The sequence below is a fragment of the Acinonyx jubatus genome, chromosome A1, assembly GCF_027475565.1.
Source record: "Acinonyx jubatus isolate Ajub_Pintada_27869175 chromosome A1, VMU_Ajub_asm_v1.0, whole genome shotgun sequence".
Lineage (NCBI taxonomy): Eukaryota > Metazoa > Chordata > Mammalia > Carnivora > Felidae > Acinonyx > Acinonyx jubatus.
This window is the reverse complement of record NC_069380.1, coordinates 123881576-123908801: the sequence shown is the minus strand read 5'-3', so window position 1 is coordinate 123908801 and position 27226 is coordinate 123881576. Positions and strand designations below refer to the sequence as shown.

Genomic DNA, 27226 nt, shown 5'->3' with positions numbered 1-27226 from the left:
GCACCATTTGAGGGATGATAGGTAACATCCTTCTCTGGGACAAAGAGCAGGCTTATTATAAATTCCCCACTCAGCACCAAGGGTAGCATCCACGTGGGCCCTTCCACGTCAACTACCCAAAGTTTTAGGGGGCATAAAGAATCAGTGCCAATATCATACTTGTCATGCTAATAAGTAATAAAGCTCTTGGTCACTGACTCAGCAGTCTTCTCCCTGCATCTATATTACCTTGCAAGTAGGATAAAACCCAGATCCTTCACAGATTGACATATAGTCAGCAAAGTAACGTAAGAATAAGACATATAACTAACCGGAGAAAAAAAAAGAGAAATACAATAAGACTAAAAAGGTAGCTAGGAAACTTATCATTTGTGAATAAATGATTGCCCAGGCTTAAAAATCCAAAATATAACACAGGGTAAGAATTAAAGTTGCTAGATACAATACTAGCACAAGATACAATATATCTGCAACGAACAGTAATAATAAAGTCTTTTATTTTTTTTTAATGTTTATTTATTTTTGAGAGAGAGAGTGAATGAGCAAACCCATGGGAGGTAGGTAGAGAAAGGGACACAGAGGATCCAAAGCAGGTTCTCTGATGCACAGCTCAAACTCACCAACCGTGAGACCATGACCTTAGTCAAAGTCGGACTGGACACTTAACCTAATGAGCCACCCAGGCACCACTTACTATTTTTTAAGTAAGCTCTATGCCCATTGTGGGTCTTGAACTCACAACCCTAAGATCAAGAGTCACATGCTCTTCTGACTGAGCCAGCTATGCGCCCCAGTGACAAATCTTTTTAAAATACTGTTTAAAATAGCAACAAGTACTGTGAAATACTTGAATATACCTAATTCATGAAAAACTGGAAAAAAACTGTAATTTTAAAGACATTAAAGATGACCTATACACATATATACATAGAATATATACATACATGTGTGTAATGATGTGTATAATTTTGTCCTAAACTAATAAGAGAAAAAAAAGCAACCCAAAAGAAATTAACAAATGACGTGAAGATGCATTTCACAGAAATGTTAACTCCTTGTCCAAGAAACAAGGATTTGCAGAGAAGTAAACTGTGATAAAATTTTGGCAAGAATTAAAGTAAAGACAATAGTTCTACACAGCATACAAGAGTATATATCACTACACCACACAAAAATGAATTTGGCAATATCTAACCAAGTCCCAACAATTTTTCTTCTAACTGTAAGTTGGAGCCTTCTATTGAAACTGGTCCACAGAGAAGCAGAAATCAGCATCACTTTGAAGAATGTTGGAATTAGGATCTCATCCAAGAACTACTGAAATCAGAATCTGCATTTTAATAAAATCCCCACGTTATTTTCTTATCCATTCAAAGTGTGAGGAGGGGCACTTGGGTGGCTCAGTCAGTTAAGTGTCTGACTTCGGCTCAGGTCATGATCTCGCAATTGGTGAGTTCAAGCCCCACACTGGGCTCTGTGCTGACAGCTCAGAGCCTGGAGCCTGTTTCAGAATCTGTGTCTCCCTCTCTCTCTGTCCCTCCCATGCTCATGTTCTGTCTCTCTCAATAATAAATAAATATTTAAAAAAAAAAAAGTGTGAGGAGCAGTACAGTAACCTAAAAAATTCTTAATTCATGTGTACAAGGACATATTACGAGAACATTCCAATGGAGTGACATTTTAAACAATCTAAACTTAAATGGACAAATTAAATCTAATACAGAGACAAAAAATAGGATACCATATAGAGTTTTAAGATAATTACACTAATTCTGCAGATATCAACATGGGAGAAAATTTTTCAAAAATATAATGAATGTAAAAGATGCAGACTTTATATAAACGATAATTACTAATAAAAAAACATATATAACAATACTATTTGACATTTGCATATGTAGTTATAAGAACATGCACTGAGAACACCTGGGGAAAATAAAAACAAAGGACTGTGAAGAAATAACAACAGTGGACTTCACTGCATACATAATGCCTTACTTCCCAAAGAAGTAAAAGCTGACATAGCAAAATGTTAAGAAAGGACTGTCTTGTGTTTTTAATAAGTATTTCATTAAAATATTCTACATGGTGGGGCACCTGGGTGGCTCAGTCAGTTAAGCATCCGACTTCAGCTCAGGTCATGACCTCACGGTTTGTGGGTTTGAGCCCCGCAACAGGCTCTATGCTGAACGCTTGCTCAGAGCCTGGAGCCTGCTTCAGGTTCTGGGTCTCCTCTCTCTGCCCCTCCTCTGCTCGTGCTCTCACTGTGTCTCTCAAAAATAAATAAATGTAAAAAAAAAAAAAAAAAAATTCGACATGGTTTTTTAAAGTCACTTTTTTTTAATTTTTAAAAAAATTTTTAATATTTATTTTTGAAAGAGAGAGACAGAGCGCGAGTGGGTTAAGAGGCATAGACAGAAGGAGACAGAATCCGAAGCAGGCTCAAGGCTATGAGCTGTCAGCACAGAGCCTGACATGGGGGGCTTGAACTCATGAAGCAGGGCTTGAACTCACGAACCCCAAGATCATGACCTGAGCCAAAGTTAGACGCTTAACTGACTCAGCCACCCAGGCACCCCTCTACATGATTTTTTTAAAGAATTATCAAAACATGTACTGAATTCTTCAAACACTACATTGGTACACTTGAAACTAATACAACACTGCATGTTAACTATACACGAATTAAAATAAATGTAAGAAGAATTATCAAAACAAATATTTACTACATACAGCAAATTCTCCAATATGAAAAAAGATGTCACAAATCACTAAGAAATAGATTACATGAATAAGCAGTTCTTTTTTTATTTATTTGAGAGAGAAAAAAAAAAAGAGTACATGGATAAGAGTGGGGAAGGGGCAGAAAGAGACAAGAGAATGAATCCCAAGCATGATATGTGCTGTCAGCAGAGCCAAAGCCAAGACTCAATCCCACAACTGAGAGATTATGACCTGAGCCAAAATCAAGAGTTGGACGTTCAACAGACTGAGCCACCTAGGTGTCCCTGAACAAGCAGTTAAGAAACTCTTCGTAACACCAAAATACACTCAACCATAATTAAACAATGCAAATCGAAACAATGAAGTACTATTTTACATCTAATTTCACAGAATGTAAAAACAACCAGTTTTGCCAAAACTGAGAACACTAGCCCCCCTCATAAAATTTGAAAGCAATTACACATTACCAACCAAAATGTACAAACCCTCTGATCCACTGATTATACTGCTAAATTTCACCCTACAAATATATCTGAGAGATGCCTAAACCTACAGCTTAGTCCATTAATATGTAAACTAATTAAATAACCCATGTAGAAATATTCAATCAAAGATTACACAGCCACTGAATAGTTCAATCTGTATGTACTGATGATCATAGAAAGATATTGGAGAGGCCATCTCTGAAGAAAATTTCATTTATCCAAACCAGAATAAAGATATTCTGGTGTAAGGGCGCCTGGCTGGCTCAGTCGGTTAAGCGTAGGACTGCTGGTTTCAGTTGAGGCCACAATACTACAGTTCAGTGCATGGGATTGAGCCCTGCATCGGGCTCTGCACTGACAGCATGGAACCTGCTTGAGATTCACTCCCCCTACTCCCATCCCCTGTCTCTCTCTCTCAGCCCCTCCCTCTCTTCCTCTCTCAAAATAAACTTTGAAAATATATATATTCTGATGTTTACACAAAAGCATTCTAGTATTTAACAAAAGCATTTACATAAAAGCACTTTTGAAAATTAGGCTACTACCTGGACTCCTATCCCAGCTTTAGCACTTTGGGACACATATTCCTCTCTCTCAACCTCAGTTCCCTCCTTTGTAAATGGGAAGGAAAAAAAGAGAATTTACTGCCTATGATTTTTATTAGCATTCACATCAAGTGTTATATACAGTCACTGGCATATAATGAGGACTCAAAAAAAAAAGCTATTACAACATCTGTAATAAGGAAGAAACCATCTCTATCGCCCTCTTTACCTTTTACATACTTTAAATATTATCCTGGATTCCTTTTAAAAAATTAATTTAGCAATGTTTTCTCAGATGCTCACAATATGAGTCCCTAGTTAATAAAAACTTTACATAGTAAACAAGAAGTTTCAATGAACTCCACTACCAGTCTGACTGAACTTTCTGATCCTCTCTTTAGCCTGAACTTTAAATTCTTGATTTCAGCTCAGGTCATGATCTCACGGTTCCTGGCTTTGAACCCGAGTCAGGCTCTGCACTGACAGCACAGAGCCTGGATGGGATTCTGTCTCCTCTCTGCCCCTCCACCCCCTCATGCTCACTCATTCTCTCACAAAAATAAACTTGGAAAATAAAAAAGTTTTGGTAAATATTAAACCACTATTTTTTAGATGCTGCCAAAAAAGAATACATAATGCACTAATGCTAGTGACAGAAGTAACTACAGAATACTGAATATGAATATGTATTAACTGCAGTGGAAGGTCACAAGTTTAATGTCACTTTTTATTTAAGAAGAATAAAAATTCCCATATTTTCTTATTTCCTACCACCCATTCGCTCTTTTAGTATCACACCCCTGGAATCTTCCTTCTTTTTTAATTTGTTTTTTAAGTGTATTTATTTTGAGAAAGAGAGGGAGGGTCAGGGGGAGAGAGACTCCCAAGCAAGTTCTGCGCCATCTGAACAATGAGATCATGACCTGGGCCGAAATCAAGAGTCAGACGCTTAACAGCTTAAGTGACTGAGCCACCCAGGCACCTTCCCCCCTACTTTTTTTTTTTTAAGTAGGTTTCACACCCATTGTGGGGCTGCAACTGAGGACCCCAAGATCAAGAGTTACGTACTCTTCTGAATGAGCCAGCCAGGTGCCCCTGGAGTCTTCCTCCTTCTAACAATACTATGAAAGGATACTTCAGAGCAGCCTATTACAGGGATCATTTTATCATCCTTCCTCAAGTAAGACAACTAGAAGGAGAAGATTCTAAACCAAAGAGTTATTTAAAATTTTCCAGTATCTACAACCATTTCAGTTCAGTAATGCTTCAATAATAAAATTGTTACTTTTTAAATGTTCTTTAAAATGCAACTCAGGACCTATTAAAGGATGATAGTATCAGTAACAATTTACATTTTTTTAATGGAATAAAAGGGAACAGAAAAGAAAACCACCAGAGAATATATTAGTGCACCACAGGTATACTGACTTTTGTTTTAGTTACACCTGTGTGTATACAAAAACATTATGTAAAATTTACTTTTTACTGGGTCCCAATCAACATCTCAAGTAAAGGTTATGCCAGACATATAATCAACCACATGCAGTTTGTAATTTCACCACATGATGGGGCTAAAACTCTACACACCTCAGAAAACTGCTAAAATGCTCTTCTAAAAACATTCTTTTTATTTCAAGTCCTCTTATCATCCCTTCAAACAACAAATAAATGAAAGAATTCTGTTATGTTGTAATAGAGAAACCCACAGTCAATTAATGTCTGTTCCACTTATTTCATAGAAGATTAAAAGGGCTCTGGCAGAAAACAAGAGGTTAATTATAAATGAGACTCGATGAATAGTGAGACTTTGAGACATGAAAGGATAAGATGGAAAGTTTAAGAAGTCATTACTAAAAGTTTTGTGTTTGTCATAAAAGGTCTGGGTAAGGTCTAAACAAATAATTTCAACCACTGCTAGTTAAGAGTTCAAATACTATTTTCTGTAGGTAATTCAGAACAAATTAGAATTGAGATTCAGAATAGGCAATCCCAATTTTGAAAATCATCATCATCATCATTCATGTAGACCTATATCCAGAAAGAGTCAGGTTCAGGAAAGCAGTAAGGATTTCACCACATATAAATCTCAGATTAACATCTGAACAAAGACAAAAATTAATCTCAATTTTTTGAGTACTGTAAGTGATAAATCAATGAATTCTACTCCTAAAACCAATATTGTACTTTAAATAACTATAATTCAAATAAAAACTAAATCAAAGTTTAAAACAAATAAATAAATACATACATAAAAAAGAATTACAAATTAAAATGGCAGACCACAGGGGCACCTGGGTGGCTCAGTCAGTTAAGCATCTAACTCTTGACTTGAGCTCAGGTCAGTGAGTTGGAGCCTAACACTGCACTCTGCGCTGACAGTGCAGAGCCTGCTTGGGATTCTCTCTCCCCCAGTGTCTCTGCCCTGCCTGTCTCCCTCCCTCTCTCAAAATAAATGGATATACTTAAAAAAAATTTTTAGGGGCACCTGGCTGACACAGTTGAATGTCCAACTTCGGCTCAGGTCATATCTCACAGTTCATGAGTTCGAGCCTCACATCGGGCTCTGTGGATGCCTACTTGGGATTCTCTCTCCCTCTCTTTCTGTCCCTTCCCCGGCTCACACTGTCTCTCTCAAAGTAAATAAAGCTAAAAAATTTTAATAAATAAAATGGCAGACCATAGCATTTATACGTTAAAGTAATCACTTTTGATTATAAAAGATGTATTCCCATACTTTTTAATATGTTGTAACTAACTTTCCAGGTACTGATAATTTTTATCAATTGGCTTGCAAATGAAAACAAGTCTTATACCTATTTCAGAAAAGGAAACAAAAAAAGAAAAAAGGAAGGTGGGGAGCACGAAACTCTTATGTATCCAGGCTGTGAAGTGGGCACAAATTAAGAATGACCCCTAAATGGCTAGATTAGAGCAGCTGGGTTTAACAGGGTGAGGAGCAAACTGCAGAGACCCATACCTAAGAGGAAAGGAGGAAAATCTGTAAGAAGTGATCTCAAGGGCGCCTGGTAGCTCAATTGGTTAAGCATCCCAACTGTGGCTCAGGCCATGATCTTGGGGTTTGTGAGTTCTAGCCCCCGGTAGGGCTCTGTGCTGACAGGTCAGAGCCTGGAGCCTGATTCTGGTTCTGTGTCTTCCTCTTTCTGCCCCTCCCCCCACTCATGCTCACTCGCACTCTCTCAAAAATAAATAAACATTAAAAATTGATCTCACAGGTGCCTGGGTAGCTTAGTCGGTTAAGCATCCAACTTCGGTTCAGGTCATGATCTTGCTGTTAGAGGGTTTGAGCCCGCGTCAGGCTCTGTGCTGACAGCTCAGAGCCTGGAGCCTGCTTCAGATTCTGTGTCCCCTTTCTCTCCCCTCCTCTTCTCATGCTCTCTCAAAAATAAATAAACGTTAAAAAAAAAATTTTTTTTTAAGTGATCTCAGTAGCTTAATCAACAGAAGTCTCCAATCTCAAATCCCATTTTATAGGCTATGAAATGAGATGTTTAATCATTTGACGGCATTCCAAAGTAAGTCCTATGTCAAGAAATGGAATAGGAAATGCACCCTGGATTCTAGTCTAGGCTCACAGTAATTGTATGAACAACAAGGAACTCAATTAACCTTCCAGAGAATCCATCTGTACAAAATTATGAGGCAAAACTATGGACCAATTATTATGATCTGACACGTCCTGACTGAGGAACGACTTTCCAAAGTACAAAAATTTTTCCCATAAGAGCTACTTTTAACAACTGTTTTTGTAAGAACTGTCTGTACCTCAAAAGCTCCTAGGTGAACACCTTAGCATGGTAGAGTATGATTAACAGGCAAACAGATGATTAAGACTCTCTCAATTCCTTTGCGTTATAGAAAAAACAAAGTCAAAGACAACTATTAAGCCAGACAGATGGATTCTAACAAATTCCAAGGTCCCTCTCTTACTTAGCAAGCTTTTTAAGTGTTTATTTTTGAGACAGAGAAGGGCAGAGAAAGAGGGAGACAGAGGATCAGAAGCGGGTTCAGGGCTGACAGCAGACACCTGATGTAGGGCTCAAACTCAAGAACCATGAGATCATGACCTGGGCGTGGAAGACAACTGCAGTGCCTCACAAGTCTTATTCCAACTATTATGTTTGGGTTTTTAAGTAAAAGGAACATTTCTTAGATTACTGAGGCCTCATCTATAACACTGCAAAGTCTTCATTACTCCTGAAATTTTAGAGCTGTGCCAAAGTCTTATGTATCCGAAAAAGTCTCCTGGTTGCATGGAAAGACTTCAAAGTCCTCAAATTTTTCTTAAGAATAGTACAGATAGGGGGCCCTGGGTGGCTCAGCAGGTTATGCGTTCAACTTTGCCTCAGGTCATAATCTCACAGCTGGGGAATTTGAGCCCGGCATTGGGCCCTGTGCTGACAACTCAGAACCTGGAGCCTCTCCCTTTCTCTCTGCCCCTTCCCTGCTCACGTGCTGTCTCTCTCTCTCTCAAAATAAATATTAAAAAAAATTTTTCTTTGAAAAATAGTATAGGCAAAGGTAAGATGCAAAAGTAAAGTTCAATGTATCCAACAGGTCTGAATAAAAATGTGGGGGGGATGCCTGGGGGGCTCAGTCAGTTAAGCTTCTGTCTCCTGATCTCAATTTACAATCATCTTGATAACAGGGTTTATGGGACAGAGCCCTGAGCGGGCTCTGTGCTGACAGCATGCAGTCTGCTTGGGATTCTCTCTCTCACTCCCTTGCACATGCACAGGCTCAAATAAATAAATAAACTTTAAAAGAAAAAGCAAAATGTGTACAAATTTGATTAGCACAAAAGACAACCAAAGTAAATGAAACAAGTATGGTGATGGTATACTAAAACTGACAAATTCAACATGAAATAATTTTGGGGCGCCTGGGTGGCTCAGTCGGTTGAGCGTCCGACTTGGGCTCAGGTCATGATCTCATGGTTCGTGAGTTCGAGCCCCGCGTCGGTCTCTGTGCTGACAGCTCAGAGGCTGGAGCCTGCTTCACATTCTGTGCCCCCCGCCTCTCTCTGATCCTCCCCCACTTGCATTCTGTCTCTCTCAAAAATAAACATTAAAAAAAAAAGAAAGAATTTAGATGGTAACACAAATTTTCTCCTCAAAAATACTAAGGCTTTACATTTAAGCTACCTTTGTGTAGAACACGAACTGAGAGGCACACAAAAAGACAAAGAGAAATGCAAGAAAGAGTACCTTTGTTGATGATGGTGGAGTAGGAAAATTAAGCCAGGCTGGAGCAAAGTCATGCTGCGCCATTTAGGTCCAGTCTCTCCAACTCAGTGAAACAAGGCTTCAACACCTCATGGCAAGTCCCTGTCATATAAAAATGGAAGGAAATTAGACCTGGAGCTCCTTGCCCAATTTATCTTCTTATGCTCTCTTCTGAGTGACAATGATCTTACTACTGTAAGATTCCAATTATAATGAAATTCTGAAATAGGCAAAAATACAGTAACAAAAACTAGATCAGAAGAGTGGGGGTGAGGGCCTGAGGCATACGGGTATGACTGCAAAGGGAAGGAGGAAGATTTTGAGCTAACAGGGTTTTTATCTTGATTGTAGTTATACAAATGTACCCATCTGTCAAAAATCAAATTGTACACTTAATACTGGCCAACTTCAGTGTAAGTAAACTATACCTCAGTAAACCTTATTTTTTAAAATTACAATGGTCTAATCACAAATAGACTAGACATCAAGTGTCTCTAGATGTGACACATGAAGATGCACAACAATCTTACCTATAATACATTCCTGCTCCCACCCCAGATGTAACCTGAAATCTGATCTAACTACCAACTTTCAGGAAGCTCAACAAAGAGGAACAAATTAAGGACATCTGAGGGAAATAACCCAGCAAATCCAGATCACAGGATACTGGACAGGTCAAATGATCTGCGGTTTTTTTTTTCCCCCAACAAATAAATGGCTGTCAATATGCAAATAATCAAACACAACAGGTGGGCCTTATACAGATCCTTACTCAAACCAACCAACCTTTAAAGAATGAATATTATGAATCAAAAATTTAAACATGAAGTGAACATTAAATGACATTAAGAAATTATTAGTCAATTTAGATATAATAATGGTGTGATGGTGGTATTTAAAAGAAATACTGAAGTCTATTAAATTGATCCACCTGGGATCTGCTTTAAAATTAGCTTTAGGGGTACCTGGGGTGGCTCAGTCAGTTAAGAGTCCCGATTCTTGATGTAGACTCAGGTCATGATTTCAGTTTCTCAGATGGAGCCCCAGTGGGGCTCTAAGTGGACAAAGAAGAGCCTGCTTGGGATTCTCTCTCTGCCCCTCCCCTGCTCAGACATGAGTACAGTCTCCCTCTCAAAATAAACATTTTTTTTTTAATTTGCTTTAAAAATCATATGATGTTCAACAGGGATACAGGCTGGGACACCTGGATGGCTCAGTCGGTTGAGCATCTGGCTTTAGCTCAGGTCATGATCTCACAGTTCATGAGTTTGAGCCCCGCGTCAGTCTCTGTGCTATCAGCTCAGAGCCTGGAGCCTGCTTCGGATTCTGTCTCGCTCTCGCTCTCTGCCCCTCCCCCACTCCTGTTGTCTCTCTGTCCCTCAAAAATGAGTAAATGTTAAAAAAAATTTTTTTTTCCTAAAAAAAGGCTGCACATGTTTATAAATGGTAGTACAAGGAGGTGTATAAATACTTTTTCCCTAGTCACATGTGTATTTGAAAATGCCCATAATTAAAATGGCTGTTTAAAATTATAATCATCACAACAGTCATCTTAAATATTTCAGGAGCTACAGCTTTTCTGCACTCTAAATTTAACTTTTTGGGTGCCTCTATCAACCCCATCAAAGTTTCAAGTTGCCAGCCCAATCTAAACAGCAAATTCATAGTTTTTGTTTATTTTTTTTTTAACGTTTATTTTTATTTTTGACACAGAGACAGAGCATGAACAGGGGAGGGGCAGAGAAAGAGGGAGACACAGAATCTGAAACAGGCTCCAGGCTCTGAGCTGTCACCAAAGAGCCCGACGCGGGGCTCGAACTCACGGACTGCGAGATCATGACCTGAGCCGAAGTCGGATGCTTAACTGACCAAGCCACCCAGGCGCCTCTGTTTGTTTGTTTTAAATAATGCAGAAGCCAACTGGACAACTGTACTCCTTTCATTATAAAGCTTAGACTACCAGTTGATGAAGGAATCAAATTTTCTATGCATTACCAAGGTCTGAGTTTACTAATGACTAATGTATTTACAATTGCATAATCTCAACAGTGAAATAAAAAAAAAAATAATCGATACCATTGTTAATCTTCTTTTTTCCAAATTCTTTCAAATATAATTTCTATGGCAGAATCCTTCAGTCACACCAACTTGCTAAAATACTTTTTAAAAAACATTCTCAAATATTACGGAAGTAGTCTTATTTTTACTATTCCAAACAGTAGGGACCTATTTAAAAATTTAAAGGTTAAGGTTAAGAGTGGCCAAATACAGAAATAGATACAAATGGTTAACTCACTATGGTAATGAAAATGTTCAAATACTAAATGCTTGTATGAGCCATGAGCCCAACGTGGAAAAACCTTGATAAAATCTGAAAAATATGAGACAAATTCCAGTAATACGTTTATGAAACAAATGGAAGAGTATACTTAACTACATAAAAATTCAAACAATCCAGTAAACTCTAATTCTGTCACCTTACACTACATTTTCAAGTTTTCTGAAATTAAAACTTAAGTGTCTTTGGATATACAAAGGATTTTCATTATTCTGAAATGAAGCTACAAAGTAAGCTGCTCTGTGATGTTTGTGACAAGATGTTACTTTTCCAACAACTTTTTGTTGGAAACTCTTTAAAATTAGTTTCAGTAACTGGGAATAAAAAGTTTTTATACTTTATATCAAAAATTCACAGGGAAATGCAGATAACCTAAAATAACCAATAATTTAAAGCTTATTTTAAACAATCTTCGCTAACTTATATGCTAAAAACAATCCCTAGGTGGCAAATCACTGTTATTACATATTCATTTCTGCAATATCTTTAAATGTGATTTGAACCTAGTTTTTAAAGAACAAAGTATGAATAGCTAATGGTAGAAATTTTCACGTTCTGAAAAAAAAGGTAAAAAACGCTTAATTATTAAGGCATTTACACAGTGTGTGAAGGAATTATGATATGCCACCCCAAATTATGCCATTTTAACCTAACAGTTTTGAGCTAAAGGCATTTTAGTTCCTGAAATCCCTTATCTATCTAAAAGCAGAGCCTCCCAAAGGATTTATGATTCCGCTCCCCTGGAGCAACTCTTCTCTACAAAGGAGAAAAAAAAAAAAAAAAAAAAAAAAAATTCAGTCCCAAACGGAGATATTGCCACAAACTATCATTTCTCCCATCAATTTTCCTAAGGGTCCATTTACCTATCTTTCCCAAGCCATCTAGTTTTTCCATTACTGCCCTTTCTCCCCTCCCTCTCTCTCCCCAATGGAATTAGGTAAAGAGTTATTTAGCAAAGTCTAACCATCCCTAAATTACTCCCCTATGAGAGAATATTCTAATAAACTTTTATTTGTTTTCTCTTGTTAATCTGTCTTTTGTCAGTCTAATTTACAGTGCCCCAAACCAGGGAACCTAGGAGGCTACAAGAAATTTTACCCCCTTACCTGTATAAAGGCAAATTAAATTTTCAAAAGTGCCACCCTATCATTTTCTTTTTAGCCACACTTAGTGCCATCAGAATTCATTCTTACTTTCCCTGCATAATATTAGGAGACAAATTGTGCCCCCTTGCCCCCACAAACTCCCATATCCAAGTTTTAACTGCCCAACCTCAGAATGTAACCATATTTGGAGATAAAGGCTTTAATCAGATGATTAACTTAAATGAGGGTGTTAGGGTGGGTCCCATTCCAATTCTCTGTGCCCTAATAAGAGGAGAAAATTTGGACACAATGAAAAGACACCAGGGTTGCACAGAAAAGAGACCATGTGAAGAGGCAACAAGAGGGTGGTCATCTACAAACCAAGGAGAGAACTCTCAGAGGAAACCAACTCTGTTGGCATCTTGATCTTGGACTTTAAACTTCCAAAACTGTGAGAAAATAAATTTACTTAAGACACTCAGTTTGTTTTTGTTATGGCTTCCCTAGTAAACGTTAAAAAGAAACAAAAAGACCCAAACTGAGTCACTTATTCTAAGCCCCACATCAACAAACCAAGACTTACTTCTATGTAACCTGACTGTGCTTTCAGACCTTCCCAAAAATCAAATCTTAGCTGGTCAGTCTGGAATTTCTTGGTCAGCACTAGTGAGGTAATCACCTGATAGACCCCTTCCATTCCCTAATGGAAGATATAGTAGTCCACTTTTTCCCTGTCCCTAGCCTCTTCTGCCTATAAAAGCCTGCCATTTTGTACAGCTCCTAGGAGCTCTTATCTATTTGATAGATAGGATGCTACCCCATTCATGAAACTGAATAAAACCAATTTGATCTTTAAATTTACTATGATGGATTGTTTCTTAACACAAATGAATACAAACAGTATCAGAAATACGCTCATCAAAAATGTTTGTATATAAAAACTAGTACTTACAGGAAACTGCTGGGGTGGGAGGATGTAAATAACCAGTAATTCCAGGTTATTAGGAAACTTCCACCAGATCCATTAGGTCTGATGGGCCCATGTAGACATAAATAATTAAGAGTTTTAAAAGCTGATGGTATGGGGGTGCTTCGGTAGTTCAGTCAGTTGAGCGTCCGACTTCGGGTCATAATCTCACAGCTTGTGGGTTCGATCCCCGCATATGGCTCTGTGCTGACAGCTCAGAGGCTGGAGCCTGCTTCAGATTCTGTGTCTTAGTCTCTTCTCTGCACCCCCGCCCCCACTCACACTCTGTCTCTCTCAAAAATAAATAAACATTAAAAAAAAATTTTTAATAAAATTACAAAAAAAGCTGATGGTATGAAAATACTAATTTCTAATCTCGACCAACTTACAACCTGTTCATGAATAAATGCCTTCAGTCTAAAACATCAACTATTAAAAAAATTCTCCAGGGGAAAACTGGTTCTGAAAAAACCCTAATTGAAATACTGTATATTTATAAGTGTACGCACCAGACTTAAATATCCAAAATGGAGTTCTTCAGATTGAAAAATGCACTGTGGCAAAAAGTACACAATATGATTTTTCCTAATTCCTATAATGCTTTTACTTCTGAACCCACCAAAAGTTTGTGCCAAATATTTTCAATGAAAACCTCAAATTTAGATGAACAGTGAACTTACTATCTTTATAATGGTTTACATTTCAGACACCATAAATAAACTTTAAGTCACAAAGCACGTCAAAAACATGCAAAACCAACTAACAGCTAAGGCATTTTAACTTTTTAACTAAGAAAGATTTTTAAGAAAGAACACAGGCTTCAGACTCTGTCCTACATTCAAATCAACTCAGTTACTAGGTTGGTTGACTTTGGTAAGTTAACACCAAAATGTTTCTTCTCTTTATCAAAATTTAAGACAACTACCAATTACCTTTCAAGATTCAACTTGATAACTATTAAAGTTCTAAAAACACAACTTATCAGACTATCTACATAGAACCCTTTAACAAGGTTAACTTTTTCATTTAGCCAAACTGTTCACAATCCTTCATTAATAAGGTAAGAACCAGAAAACAACTATTCAAATTCACCTGTGAAATACTTTTTTAGTATAATAAGCTCAGTTTAATATATTAGATTTTATTTAAAAAGTGGGTCTTCCTCTTCCCACTTATTATCCCAGTTATTATATGGGAGAAAAGCAGAGGAGCCAGGGGATCCAGATCTTAACAGGCAGAGTCAGTAAGAGGGTATCAACACCTGGGAGTGGCCCAGCACAGGATGTCGATATCAAAACAAAGTGAGGAAGGGTATCCACGGAGAGGGACAGTCAGGGATGGGACACTGAGCCCAAAAGAGTAGTAAGGAAGGCATCCATGTGCGGGGGAAGAAAGGAGTGATCACAGTCAAGAGGCTAAGCTGGGAGAGGTGGGTATCCACATGGGGCAGGTGACAATGGCTACAACAGAAAACTGATTATATACAGGGGAAATAATCAAGTAAGTATTCAGAATAATGAAAGGTAAGTTTCATACTATTCTAAGAACACAGCAACTAGTAACAGAAAGCGTGAAAACTAAAGAGAATGCTGTGGTGTTGTAATGTAATGTATCACTATCATGAACAATTAATTCAGTCATATTAACAATATTAAGATACTAAAAAATAATATTAAGATACTAATGTTCACATATAACCATAAAGGTAAATATTCCTGTTTATGTATATATACCTCCCCCAACTCTGCAATGAGAGAGCCTGAGCATAGTGACTCCAATAGCAATGAGCATACTTAACACTGGGCCTCGGCTTCTAAAAATGGTTTTCCACTAAACAAAACCAGGGCTTTGAAAAATAGCTGATTCCAGGGCTGGGGAAAGAAGATGACAAAATAAGCCCAGAATATTTTATTTTAGCAAAAAGCAAAGAAATGTCTAAATAATGATTACAAAATATCAAAAGGACATAGAAACCAGCATGAATGGGTTCCCAGTAGCCAAATCAGGGACAAAACGGACATTAAAATAAGAAAACACATGTGAAGGACATCAACACAAAAATGACCAAAAAAGGAACTCCAAGAGCCTACCCCTTCACAGAAACACCAAAAAGTCAAGCAAAATCTGTCAAAATCAGCTTTGTCAGTACTCTGAAACAATCAAAAGGCTTACAGCAATCAAGCAAACAATGAATCCAGAAAACGCAAACTTAAAAACAGTAGAAAAGGTTTATAGCATTTTTATTTGTCATTGACTCCCATCTCTCCCTAGCATAGTGGAGGTCCTGAAGCCAGTGTGAAACCCAGGTTTGCTTCTGGAGTCAAGTAGACCTTATTCTCAAAGGATTATGTTTGTCTGTATAAACCTGTCTGGGAGCTAAGGAATAACCTGAGGTAGCTGCCTTTGTTTTACCTACCATGCAAGGAAAAACCGCTAAGCTAGAGGCATTCCTCCAAAACATTATACAGCAAATCAACAACCTCCTCCCTGGGACCAAGGTTTATAATTGAGTAAACAACAGCACACCCAAAGGCTGTAAATAGACGCCAAGAGAGAATTTCTCTGGGAAATTATGACATTGCAGAGAACTCCCTTATACCAGGAGACTTAGAAAACCACACATATATGCCCAGATCAAGACACTTGCTCAGAAAAAAACCCTGAGAAAACCCTCAACTTTCACTTCAGATTGATCTTTAGTTTCAACAAGAGCAGGAAACGAAATCTAAGTTGTAAACTGTGTGGCTAACCATTCCAGAAATTCCCCAACAAAGACCCAACAGGCAAAGACTGGGAGAGTTAAATTACTTTTTAATTTTCCTTTATTTTTATTCCTTTTTGTCTTCAGACATGCATCTCCAACAAAACACTAGGTGAACATGGTTAGAGGTGTCTCTACTTAGGTACAAGTGGCTCTTGTTTGAAAAGCTCTCAAAGTAGCAGCATGTGCAGACAGCATAAATAAAACTCCTATTGTATTGCACTGAAATTAGTTTCTGTAACCGATAAATCTTCAGTCAAGTCTTATTAAAAGCTGCAACCTGTGAGCACTAAAAGTTGGTTCCTTGTTTGACCCAACAAGATCTGTGAAAAGATCTGCTATCTTTAGAGAAGATAACTTACTGATCTTGATATTCATTTACATTTTACATTGTGTTCACCATGGATTTTTCCATTAATTCTTTTAATTTTATTAAAATTTTAATTATCTCACATTCTCCTTGGCATACATTCTCCTTATGCAAAACCCGGAAGTATTTTTGGTTATTTTACAAATCATCTTTGAGATGCTAGTCCACAGTCTTCCTGGTGTTGGCCTCAATGAAATAAATTCCTTTCTTGTTTCACCCCCAGTCACTTTTATACCTTTGGATTTTGTCAGCCTTGAGGGGCTGAGCCTGGTGTATTGAGGACTCTCAGAGCCAGGTGCTTTTGCACCTATCTCTGCACCCCAGCTACAAAAAGACATGTAGGACACCACCAAACATACCAACGCCCACCACAGTGTAAGTATATAACATATGCATACTATCTATTAAAATTCCAACATCCTTTTTCATAGAAACAGAAAAGGCATTCTCAAATTCGCTTGGAACTGCAAGGGATCCCAAACATCTAAAACATTAACTGCGAAGGAGAGTACATTTACAGAACTCACATTTCTGTATTTCAAAACTTATTACAAAGCTACAAAAATAAAATCACAGTAGCATAAGGATATATGAACCAATGGGATAGAACAAAGAGTCCAGAAATGAGGTCATACATGTATGGCCAGTTAACTTTTGAGCAAAACACTAAGAACATTTAATGGGGGAAAGAACAGTCTTTTCAACAAATGATGCTGAGACTGGTGGATATTCAATGGACTACACTATTCACACCACATACAAAAATAAACTCAAAATGGATCATCAAACAACTATAAAAGCTATCAGAAAAATACAAATAAAATAAAATAAAATAAAATAAAATAAAATAAAATAAAAGCTACCAGAAGAAGATAGGCGATAAAGCTCCATGACTTTGGATTTGTCAATGGATTTTTACATGACACCAAGAGCATAAATAGCAATAGGGGGGAAAATGGCCTTCATAAAAATACAAAACTTCTATGGCAAAAGGTATTATCTAGAAAGTGGAAATACAACTCACAGGATGGGAAAAAATATTTGCAAATCCTATACGATAAGGATCTAATATCAAAAATATAAAGGGGCGCTTGGGTGGCTCAGTCGGTTGAGCGTCCGACTTCAGCTCAGGTCATGATCTCACAGTTCGTGTGTTTGAGCCCCACATTGGGCTCTGTGCTACCAGCTCAGAGCCTGGAGCCTGCTTTCGATTCTGTGTCTCTCTCTCTGCCCCTTCCCTGCTCATACTCTCTCTCTCTCAAAAATAAATAATAAAGATTTAAAAAAATTTTTTAATAAATAAATAAATAAAAAAGATATGAGAGAAATTGATACCCTTTGACATTGTTAATAAAAAGGTAAATTGATGCAAGCACTGCGGAAAATTTCCGTAACTCCTCAAAAAGTTACATATATGTCTGTGTGTGTGTGTGTGTATATATATATATATGTATACACACACACACACACACACACATACACACACCATATGACCCAGAAATACTACATATATTTATGTATATATCTCTAAAAGAACTGAAAATGGGTATTCAAATACCTGCACACCAGTGTTCAACACCAGCTCTACTCACAGTAACAAGTGGGATGTCCAAATGTCCATCACACATCAGTGTATAAACATGTGGTATAATATATATACAGTGTAAGAAGGAATGAAGTACTGACACATGCTGAAAGAGTTAACTCAAAAACACGCTAAGTGGTGAAAAGAAGCCAAACAAAAGATCACATATTGCATAATTCTAGTTATATGAAATATCAACAATAAGTAAATCCATAGAGATGATAGGCCAACTGGTAGTTGCCAAAAATTGCTGGGACAGAGGAATAGGGTGTGACTGCTAAATGGATACATATTTTTCTTTTACGATGACAAAAATGTTCTGGAACTTGATAAAAGTGGTTTTACACCATTGTGAATGTACTAAATGCCACTGAATTGTGTTTTAAAATGGTTAACTTCAGGGGTGCCTTGATAGCTCAGTCAGTTGAGCATCCCACTCTTGATTTTGGCCCAGGTCATGACCCCAGGGTCATGGATCAAGCCCAGGCTAGGGCTCTGGGCTGAACATGGAGCCTGCTTGAGATTCTCTCTTCCTCTCCCTGTGCCTCTCTCCCCAGCTTGCATGCACACTCTCCCTCTAAAAAATAACATGATTTTTAAAAAATAAAATGGCTGGGACACCTGGGTGGCTCAGTCGGTTAAGCATCCGATTTCAGCTCAAGTCACGATTCTCACAGTTCATGAGTTCGAGCTCCGTGTCAAGCTCTGTGCTGACAGCTCAGAGCTTGAAGGCTGCTTTGGATTCTGTGTCTCCCTCTCTTTCTGCTCTTTCCCCTGCTCATGCTGTGTGTGTGTGTGTGTGTCAAGAATAAACATTAAAAATGTTAAAAAAAAAAAAGGTGAGGGCTGAAATAAAATTGATGCATTATTTATAAAAAAATAAAATGGTTAACATCATGTAATGTGAGTTTCACTTCAATAAAAATAAGAGTGCTGTACTACAATCCCTTGAATAAAACACCATGAATCTGGATATAAAGGCATACAATGAAAAATTAAAGGAAGAAGAGGTTATTTACACAATTTCTAAGTACCTCCCATCCTCCAAAACAAAAACAAACTACTTACTACAGCTCTGCAGTCAAACAGCCAAGAAAATAGCCTGGGAAATCCTTAATCAACAGATCAAAGTGAACATCATCAGTCACAGAACAAACTGAAATAGTGTGCCAAATGATAGAATGCAATGAGCACAAGAAAGCACTACTTTACTTTGTAATATTCTAGCCAAAGATGCATAACCCAAAGAAGCAGAGCCTGTCTGAATGTGAAATGCCATCTCCAAAGGGTTATACTACAATAAATGGCCGATAACCTTCATGTATCAGGTTATAAAAGGAAAATCATTCTTAAAAAATGATCAGTCTGTGACATTTATTCTATAGTTTTGTGAGTCACATTTCTAATATTTGAGAATACTAGGACATCCTGTTCCACTGAAATTGTTTTCAATGTTGTAAAATTCTTATTAATATTTAAGTAGGCACATACTAAGTGCTAAGTGATTTCCAGACTTCCCTAATACGAAGTAAAAGAGACCCCTCCCCCAATAGATTGATTCCATAGGTCTTAAACAGAGCCTACAAATGTTTTTAAATCAACATTTAAAGTGATTATCATAGGGGCACCTGGACAGCTCAAGTCAGTAAGTGTCTGACTTCAGCTCAAGTCATGATCTCTCGGTTTGTGGGTTTGGGCCAGGCGTCGAGCTCTGTGCTGACATCCCAGAGCCTGGAGCCTGCTTCAGATTCTGTGTCTCCATCTCTCTGCCTCTCCCCCTACTCATGCTTTGTCCCTCTCTCAAAAATACACAAACATTAAAATAAATAAATAAATAAATAAAGTAACTAAGTAAATAAGTAAAGTGATGATCATCAAGAAAGGATGGTAAATGCTGCAATAAACATCAAGAAAAAAAAAAATACTTGCCTAAGGACCATGGCCACACTAAAGAAAAATATTCTATAGTTTGTTATTTTACAGTTTGGACCATGAAACAATGCCCAGTATTTTCAGTTATCGAACTCTACTTAAAATTATAGATTAGACGTTCAAATATAAGAAAACATTTAAAAACTTCACAAGAAATCTAGAGTATTACAGGGGCGCCTGGGTGGCTCAGTCGGTTAAGCAACCAACTTCAGCTCAGGGTTGTGCTGGGGTCTGCACTAACAGTATGGAGCCTGCTTGGGATTCTTCTCTGTCTCCTCTTTCTGTCCCTCCCCTGCTCACTCTCGCTCCTGTAAGTAAATAAACTTTAAAAATAAAAAAGAATGTATCCCACATTTACAAGGGTACTACCATTATTTCTAGTAGAAAAAAAAAAAAAAAGAAACAATGCACATGAAAAGATCTGGTTAAACAGACATTAAGCCATCAATATAAAAAGAATGGAATAGCTATAGCTTTACATACATTATTATGAAATAACTATCCAAAATATTTCCTTAAGAAAAAAAAATAGGCTGTAGAGCAAGGTGAACCTCATGCTACTACTACTTACGTTAAAAATAATATAAAGCGCTTACACACATTACAGCTCTCCAGAGAAGTACATAAAACAGTGGTTTCTTCAGAACTCAGTGGGTTCTTATCTTCAGATAAGAACAAGTGCTGGGAAACAGGCATGAGGGGGTGATCTCTAAAAATCTTTGTACTTTTTGTAATTTGTAATGGGTGCATGTGTTCAAAATAATTTTAAATTCTGTTTACTCTGACTTAACTTTATCATTTCTTGAATCCTCAAACTAACATTACCTTTTTCTCAAGCCAAATAAGGCTGAAAAGCAGCAAACAAGTTTCAACCAATGAATTTATAAAATGAACCTAACACTATGAGCTAGTCATTTCACAAAGAGTTCAGAGATCGGATCCTTCACATGAAATCAAAGATTTGGAAACTCAAGTACCTTGATTTATTGATTATAAAGACAATAGCTAAAAATACGTAATATACATATTACGTATTTATAATACATATATATAATATACGTAATATATACACACATATACACACACACACTATTAACTAGGCAATTTGCACAGGACTTTACAAGTATCTCATTTAGTGCTCAGTACACCCTGAGGATACTGATAAAATCTTTTCTTCAAAAAAAGATAAATAGGTTTTTGTATAGATGTGAAACCCATCTTAAAGTTCCCAAGGTCAAAAATAAGTAAGTAAATAAGGTTCCCAAGGTCTGGGGCACACGGGTGGCTCAGTCAGTTAAGTGTCCGACTCGATCTCTGCTCATGTCATGATCTCATGGTTCATGAATTCAAGCCCCACATCAGGCTCTATGCTGATGGCACAGAGCCTGGATGGGATTCTATCTATACATCTCTCTGCCCCTCACCTGCTTGTCTTCTCTCTCAAAATAAATAAGCTTTACAATGGGAAAAAAAAAAAACAAAAAACTTTCCAAGGTCCCACCAATCAGTGATAAGTGAAATTATTTTTTAAAGCTTTTTAAAAAAATGTTTATTAATTTATTTTGATAAAGCAAGCACAGGGAAGGAAGAGAGAGGGAGAGAGAGAATCCCAAGCAGGCTCTGGACTGTCAGCACAGAGCCTGACACAGGCCTTGATCTCATGAACACTGAGATCATCATGACCTGAGCCCAAGTCAGATGCTTAATATACCAAGCCACCCAGGTGCCCCTGAAATTCATATTTACATATTTACCTATTTACATACTGTAACTGAGAATACATTAAGTACAGATCTTACCTTATACAAAATATTAATCTTAGTAAGAGCTGTATTAGTAATTCCCTAAATTCTGTGTGTTAGTTTTAGTCTCACCTGTCAGGCACTGCCTTGAGGTACAACTACAACCATATAAAATACAATCGTAATCTCCCAAACACGTAGAAGAGCAATAGTTTAAGCTACCACTGCAGTCCTAACTTGCTTTCCACTAACCTAAGCCAACTTTGTCTCCAACCGAAGCTCCTTTCATCAAATTGCCTTCAAAGTCTTACTTTAAAGGACTAACTTGAAAACATTTTCACTCACTTGTCCCCATTTCTACAATGTTCTTATAACAAGGATTCATTTTAATGAAAAAGACCAAAGAGTAATTCATGTGAAAAATCTGAAAACTACCAGTTGTCTGTCTTAAATGGAAAAACTGAGGCAACTAAGTTACAACGAAAAGTCCTTAAAACATCATGATTATCAGGTGAATGCATTTTTCAAGCAGTTTTCAACCTAGCTACTGTTCCTTGAAACAATTATTTCATCACCCACTGTAACAGCCTCAAGTTTAGCATCCTTCTAGAGCTTTCTAAGTATAGCCCCTTGTAAGCAACCTTTAACATGCTCTTAGAAAGAACCAAAGCAAGAACACACTGAGAAAATTTTTAATACCAAAAATAATTGAACTCTATGGGCACACAGCTCCTTTTGTATCATGGAGAAGGAAACATAAAAAGATTATGTCTCCTTCTCAAAACAAGACATTAGTTAATATAAAGGAACTGTCGGAGCCTTTCTCATTTCTGAAAATGAGGAGCCAAAAATTCTGTTCACTTATTTCAAAGTTACTCCTTGAAATTTAAAGTGTGTTTTATCTTTTTAAACTGGAGAGAACAATTTTACTACCTTTTAATCCCTCCAACTCAACAGTTCCAACTAAGGAACATTTTTAAAGGCAAGGGTCATAACGTGTAAGTCCTTAAAAGGCAGTTCCTACAATAAGCTAATAGCAAATTCAAAGCCAGTCTTAAATCTAGCAAACAGACTAAAAGCTCATAAAACAAATTATTTAAGTCTAGGCAGAAAAAAAAGCTTCTAAATGATCTGACAACAAATCAACTGGGCTATAAATAATCCCTAACAAATTTCTCCTAGTCCCCCAACAGTTAAACAGCAGTGCTATAATAAAAATACCAAGTGCACATACTCAAAGGTGGGGAAAAAAATAAGTTAACCTAAATTATCTAAATTGTTAATTCTTTTACTCTGCAAGTAACTGCACTAAGAATAAAATAAATGAGACAAGGTCCCTGCCCTCAGAATAGTTAAGTGATAAATATGGGTGAAAGTAAACAAGACAGAGACTGGGCTTTGAATGAAATAAATAGGATAAACAGATAAGAGAAACCAAAGGATTAGGAAGGGGGGTTGCCAGTTTCACACAGAATGGTTAGGGTCACTTAGAATATAACATATACACTAAAAATGAGCTAACAAGGGGAAAACAGAAGAACGAGTAAGCATAAAGGCCCTAAGACAGGAAGGAAAATGCCTCCTGTGTTCAAAGAGAAAGAGGGCCAAAGGCCAATGGTATCAGACCTTAAGGAAGCTTGCAAAGAAATGGAAGGGACAAACAGTGCATAAATGCTTACAGCCTAGAGTCTACATATTATGTGTATGTACAGTGGGCTCTGTGAATAATAAACTACAAGTGTATAAGAATGGCAGAGGAACAAAGTTACAAGGCTATAGCAGTAGTTCTGGTTAGAGAAGATGGTGGCTTGGACAAGTCCAGTGGCAGTGGAATAAAAATGGACATATTTCAAATAGATTTGCTAGCTAATTAGATGGGAAAAAAGAAACCAAAGGTGATTGCCACATTTTTTTTTAGCTTGAGTAGATGGACTGTGTAGCCATCTATTGAGCTAGGAAAGAATGGAGAAAGAATAGAGCTAAGTTAAGACTCCAAAGAGGGCAGTTTTGGATATATTAAATTTGTAAACTAAATGGAGAGGTCAAGAACACAGTTAAAAAATACAAGAGTATAATATGGGGAAGAGAGATGGACTGCAGATTTAACGTGAGATCATTTGTGTACCATAAACTATGGTACCATAATCCAGATTACACAAATATTGCTTCAAAAGAAGGCAATGCATTATATTTTCATCAATTTTAAACATTCTAAAATACAATCTAAATATACCTGGTTTCTGCTTAGTTCTGTCCTTTCAATTTACATTTACCTATGCTCCCAATCTACAAGCTCTCTCTCTCCTAGTTGATCATAATGCTCCTCAATCACGACTATCTATGTGATGAAGCCAGAACAATACTGCTAATAACGTCTGCATCATTTTACAATTTCAAAGCATTCAGCACTCATTATTTCACTGGATTGTAAGGATAATCTTGTGAGGCAGGAAAAAAAAAAACAGTTTTATCAGAGCAAAAGTAAGAGTCTTACAAAGGCTACCCTGGTCATCATTAAATAGCTATTATTTACCAGAAGCAAAGAAACCACAATTCCAATTAAAGGACTCTATTTACTCTGCATTCACAGAACTTCAGAGCAGACCGACTAGATGAGTTCAGAAATAGTACATTTTTGCCTTGCTACTAAATATTCAGTACAGAAGTGCCTGGGTGGCTCAGTTGGTTAAGTGTCCCAACTCTTGATTTCAGCTCAGGTCATGATATCATGGTTCCTGAGTTCAAGCCCCTCATCAGGATCTGTGCTGACAGTGCAGAGCCTGCTTGGGATTCTCTCTCTCCCAGCCCACTGTGCTCACTCTCTCTCTCTCTCTCTCTCTCTCTCAAAATAAACTTAAAAAAATAAACTGAGCCACTCCAGTGCCTCTACCATATCCTTTTAAAATAAATTTAGTAAATTGTAAAAATAATAATAATAATAAAAGTAAAATAAATGTTCAGTACATGAAAGAGCAGGCACACAGTAGGCACTAAAACATCTGCTAAGGCAATGAACATCTCTAGCAGACTAGCACTCAAGAATCCCAGAACCACTGGTGAGTCAGTGTTTTACAGTAAGTTGATAGTTTGTTCCCTCCTTTCACTTCCAATGAAGAAATATTTTCACTTATGTTCAAGTATAAATTAGATAATATCTAACATTTCAAGCCACTCAAAAGAAGAATGCTCTATCAATTCAAGATGGCATTATTTTGCAACAGGTCTTACTCACATGCCCATAAAAACAATTTCTCCTTTTAAGTCCACATTTCCTATAAAAGATTTTAGAAAACAAGAGATATCCGGATTTTAAAAATAAGGCAGAAAAGATCTATGCTAGCATCTGTATTTATCAACTACTGACTTAACATATACGGCAATGATAAATAAATCAGTTTCGCAGAACTGCATTTTAAGAGGTATTTCAAACTGATTCAATGGGAAACAAAATCTTCTCAATAAATGGTACTGGAAAAAGACCAAACAAAACAAACAAAAAAAGGTTTTGTTTTTTTGGGAGGCAATTGGACATCTACAGTATTTAAAAAAAAAAAAAAAGAACCTCAACCCACTGCTCACACCACATGCAAAAAAAAAAAAAAAAAAAGGTTACAAGCTAACCAACAAAACTTCTAGAAGAAAGCAAGACAAAATCCTGCAATTATGGATTAAAGAAAGATTTCTAGGAGACTAGGAGAAATTATGTGCAAAACATGTGTTGCACACACTTGTATCCAAAAATATATAAATGATTCTTACAATTCAACAAGACAATCTCACCTTTTCTAAACAGGCAAAAGATCTGAACAGACACCACCAAAAACATAAAAAGATGTTCAGCATCATTATTAGGGAAATACAAATTAAAACCACAATGCAAGGGGCATCTACGTGGCTCAGTCAGTTGAGTATCCAACTCGATTTCCGCTGACATCTATTTCATGGTTCGTGAGATGAAATCTTGAGTGCTGTCAGCACAGAACCTGCCTGGAATTCTCCCTCTCACTCTCTGCCCCTCGCCAGCTCACACTTGTGCTCTCTCAAAATAAATATACTTAAAAAAAAAAAAAAACCCACAATGCTAATTCAAACAATGCACCAACTCCATGGATAAAATTAAAACACTGACATCAAATACTGGCAAGAATGCAGAACTATGCACCATACTGCTGGTACAAATGCAAACGGTTTAGTGTCTGTAAAACACTTTGGTAGGTTTTCAGCAGAGTTAAATACACAAATTCATATGACCCTGCAATCACAGTGCTAGGTAATTTTCCCAAGAGAAATGAAAATAATTCTCCACAAAACAAAACAAAACTGGTATGCAAATGTTCACATAAACTTTATTCACAAAAGCCAAATATGGGAAACAACCCAAATGCCTAGTAACCAGAAAATGAATAAACATTTGTGGTGTACACAATACCACTTAGCAATAAAAAAAAAATGAATTATAATATATGCAATAACATGCATGAAAAAAGCTAGAAACAAAAGTATACACAATGTCTGATTCCTTTATATGACATTCCAGAATACACAAAAGACAAGAAAAACAGATTGGTGGTTTCCAGAGAACAGAGGTGAGGGAAGAGGACTGTCCATAAAGGACAATAAAGTAACTGAGGTGATGTAAATGCTCTACATTCTCACGTGGTAAGATTACACAACTGATTTGAAAAATATCTTCAAACTGTACGCTTAAAGAGTGAATTTATTGTTTGTAAACTACACTTCAAAACACCTAGTTTAAAAATGCATTCACACTTCCATTAAAAAAAACTAACAGGCACACACACTTTTGTAAAGACAAACTATTAAAATGTTAATTTTTATTGTTAATAGTGCTTCCCCTATACTACTTTGACCCTATATTTATATTCTTTGCTCTGAGGAATTATAAATTAATCTCACAATTTCCCCTGTACATCAACAACCAAGGCCACCAATCCAAATTGGATACTGATTTTTACCTTCAATTTATGAGAGGAAAGCTGATAATTACTTTTCTTTTGATCATATCTACACATACCATGCCACTACACCATAAGACAGATTTAATGTTAGCTAACTGCCTACTCAACTGAAATGGCAGTAAATATTAGAAAAATAAATGAAACGTACCTTAATCACTGTATTATTAATCTACCCGACATACTTTTCTTCCTAAAAAGACAGAAGTACTTAAGAAAACACTAATCCTAGGGCACCTGGGTGGCTCAGACCATTAAGGGTCTGTGAGATCAAGCCCTGTTTAGAGATCTGCACCGGTAGTATAGAGACTGCTTGCTTGGGAGTCTCTTTCCCTATCTCTCTGCCCCTTCCCCACTCTCTCATGTGCACACACGCTCTCTCTCAAAATAAATAAGTAAATTAAAAAAAAAATTATTAAAAAAAAACACTAGTCACTTTGTTTCTTTTAAGAAGGGCAAACAGTGTTTGGAAA

The 27226-nt window shown here is 37.0% G+C and overlaps 1 protein-coding gene across 4 annotated transcripts in view; it reads right to left on the bottom strand.

Moving 5' to 3' along the window:
* The window catches only part of GPBP1 (GC-rich promoter binding protein 1), a 73255-nt gene that overhangs the window by 34972 nt on the left and 11057 nt on the right, over nucleotides 1-27226 (bottom strand). For all 4 annotated transcript variants that reach the window (XM_015072565.3, XM_053223154.1, XM_015072564.3 and 1 more), the window contains exon 3: nucleotides 8980-9099. In XM_015072565.3, coding sequence (XP_014928051.1) covers nucleotides 8980-9042 — 63 coding nt within the window. In that variant the 5' untranslated portion in view covers nucleotides 9043-9099. The remainder of the gene's footprint in view (nucleotides 1-8979; nucleotides 9100-27226) is intronic.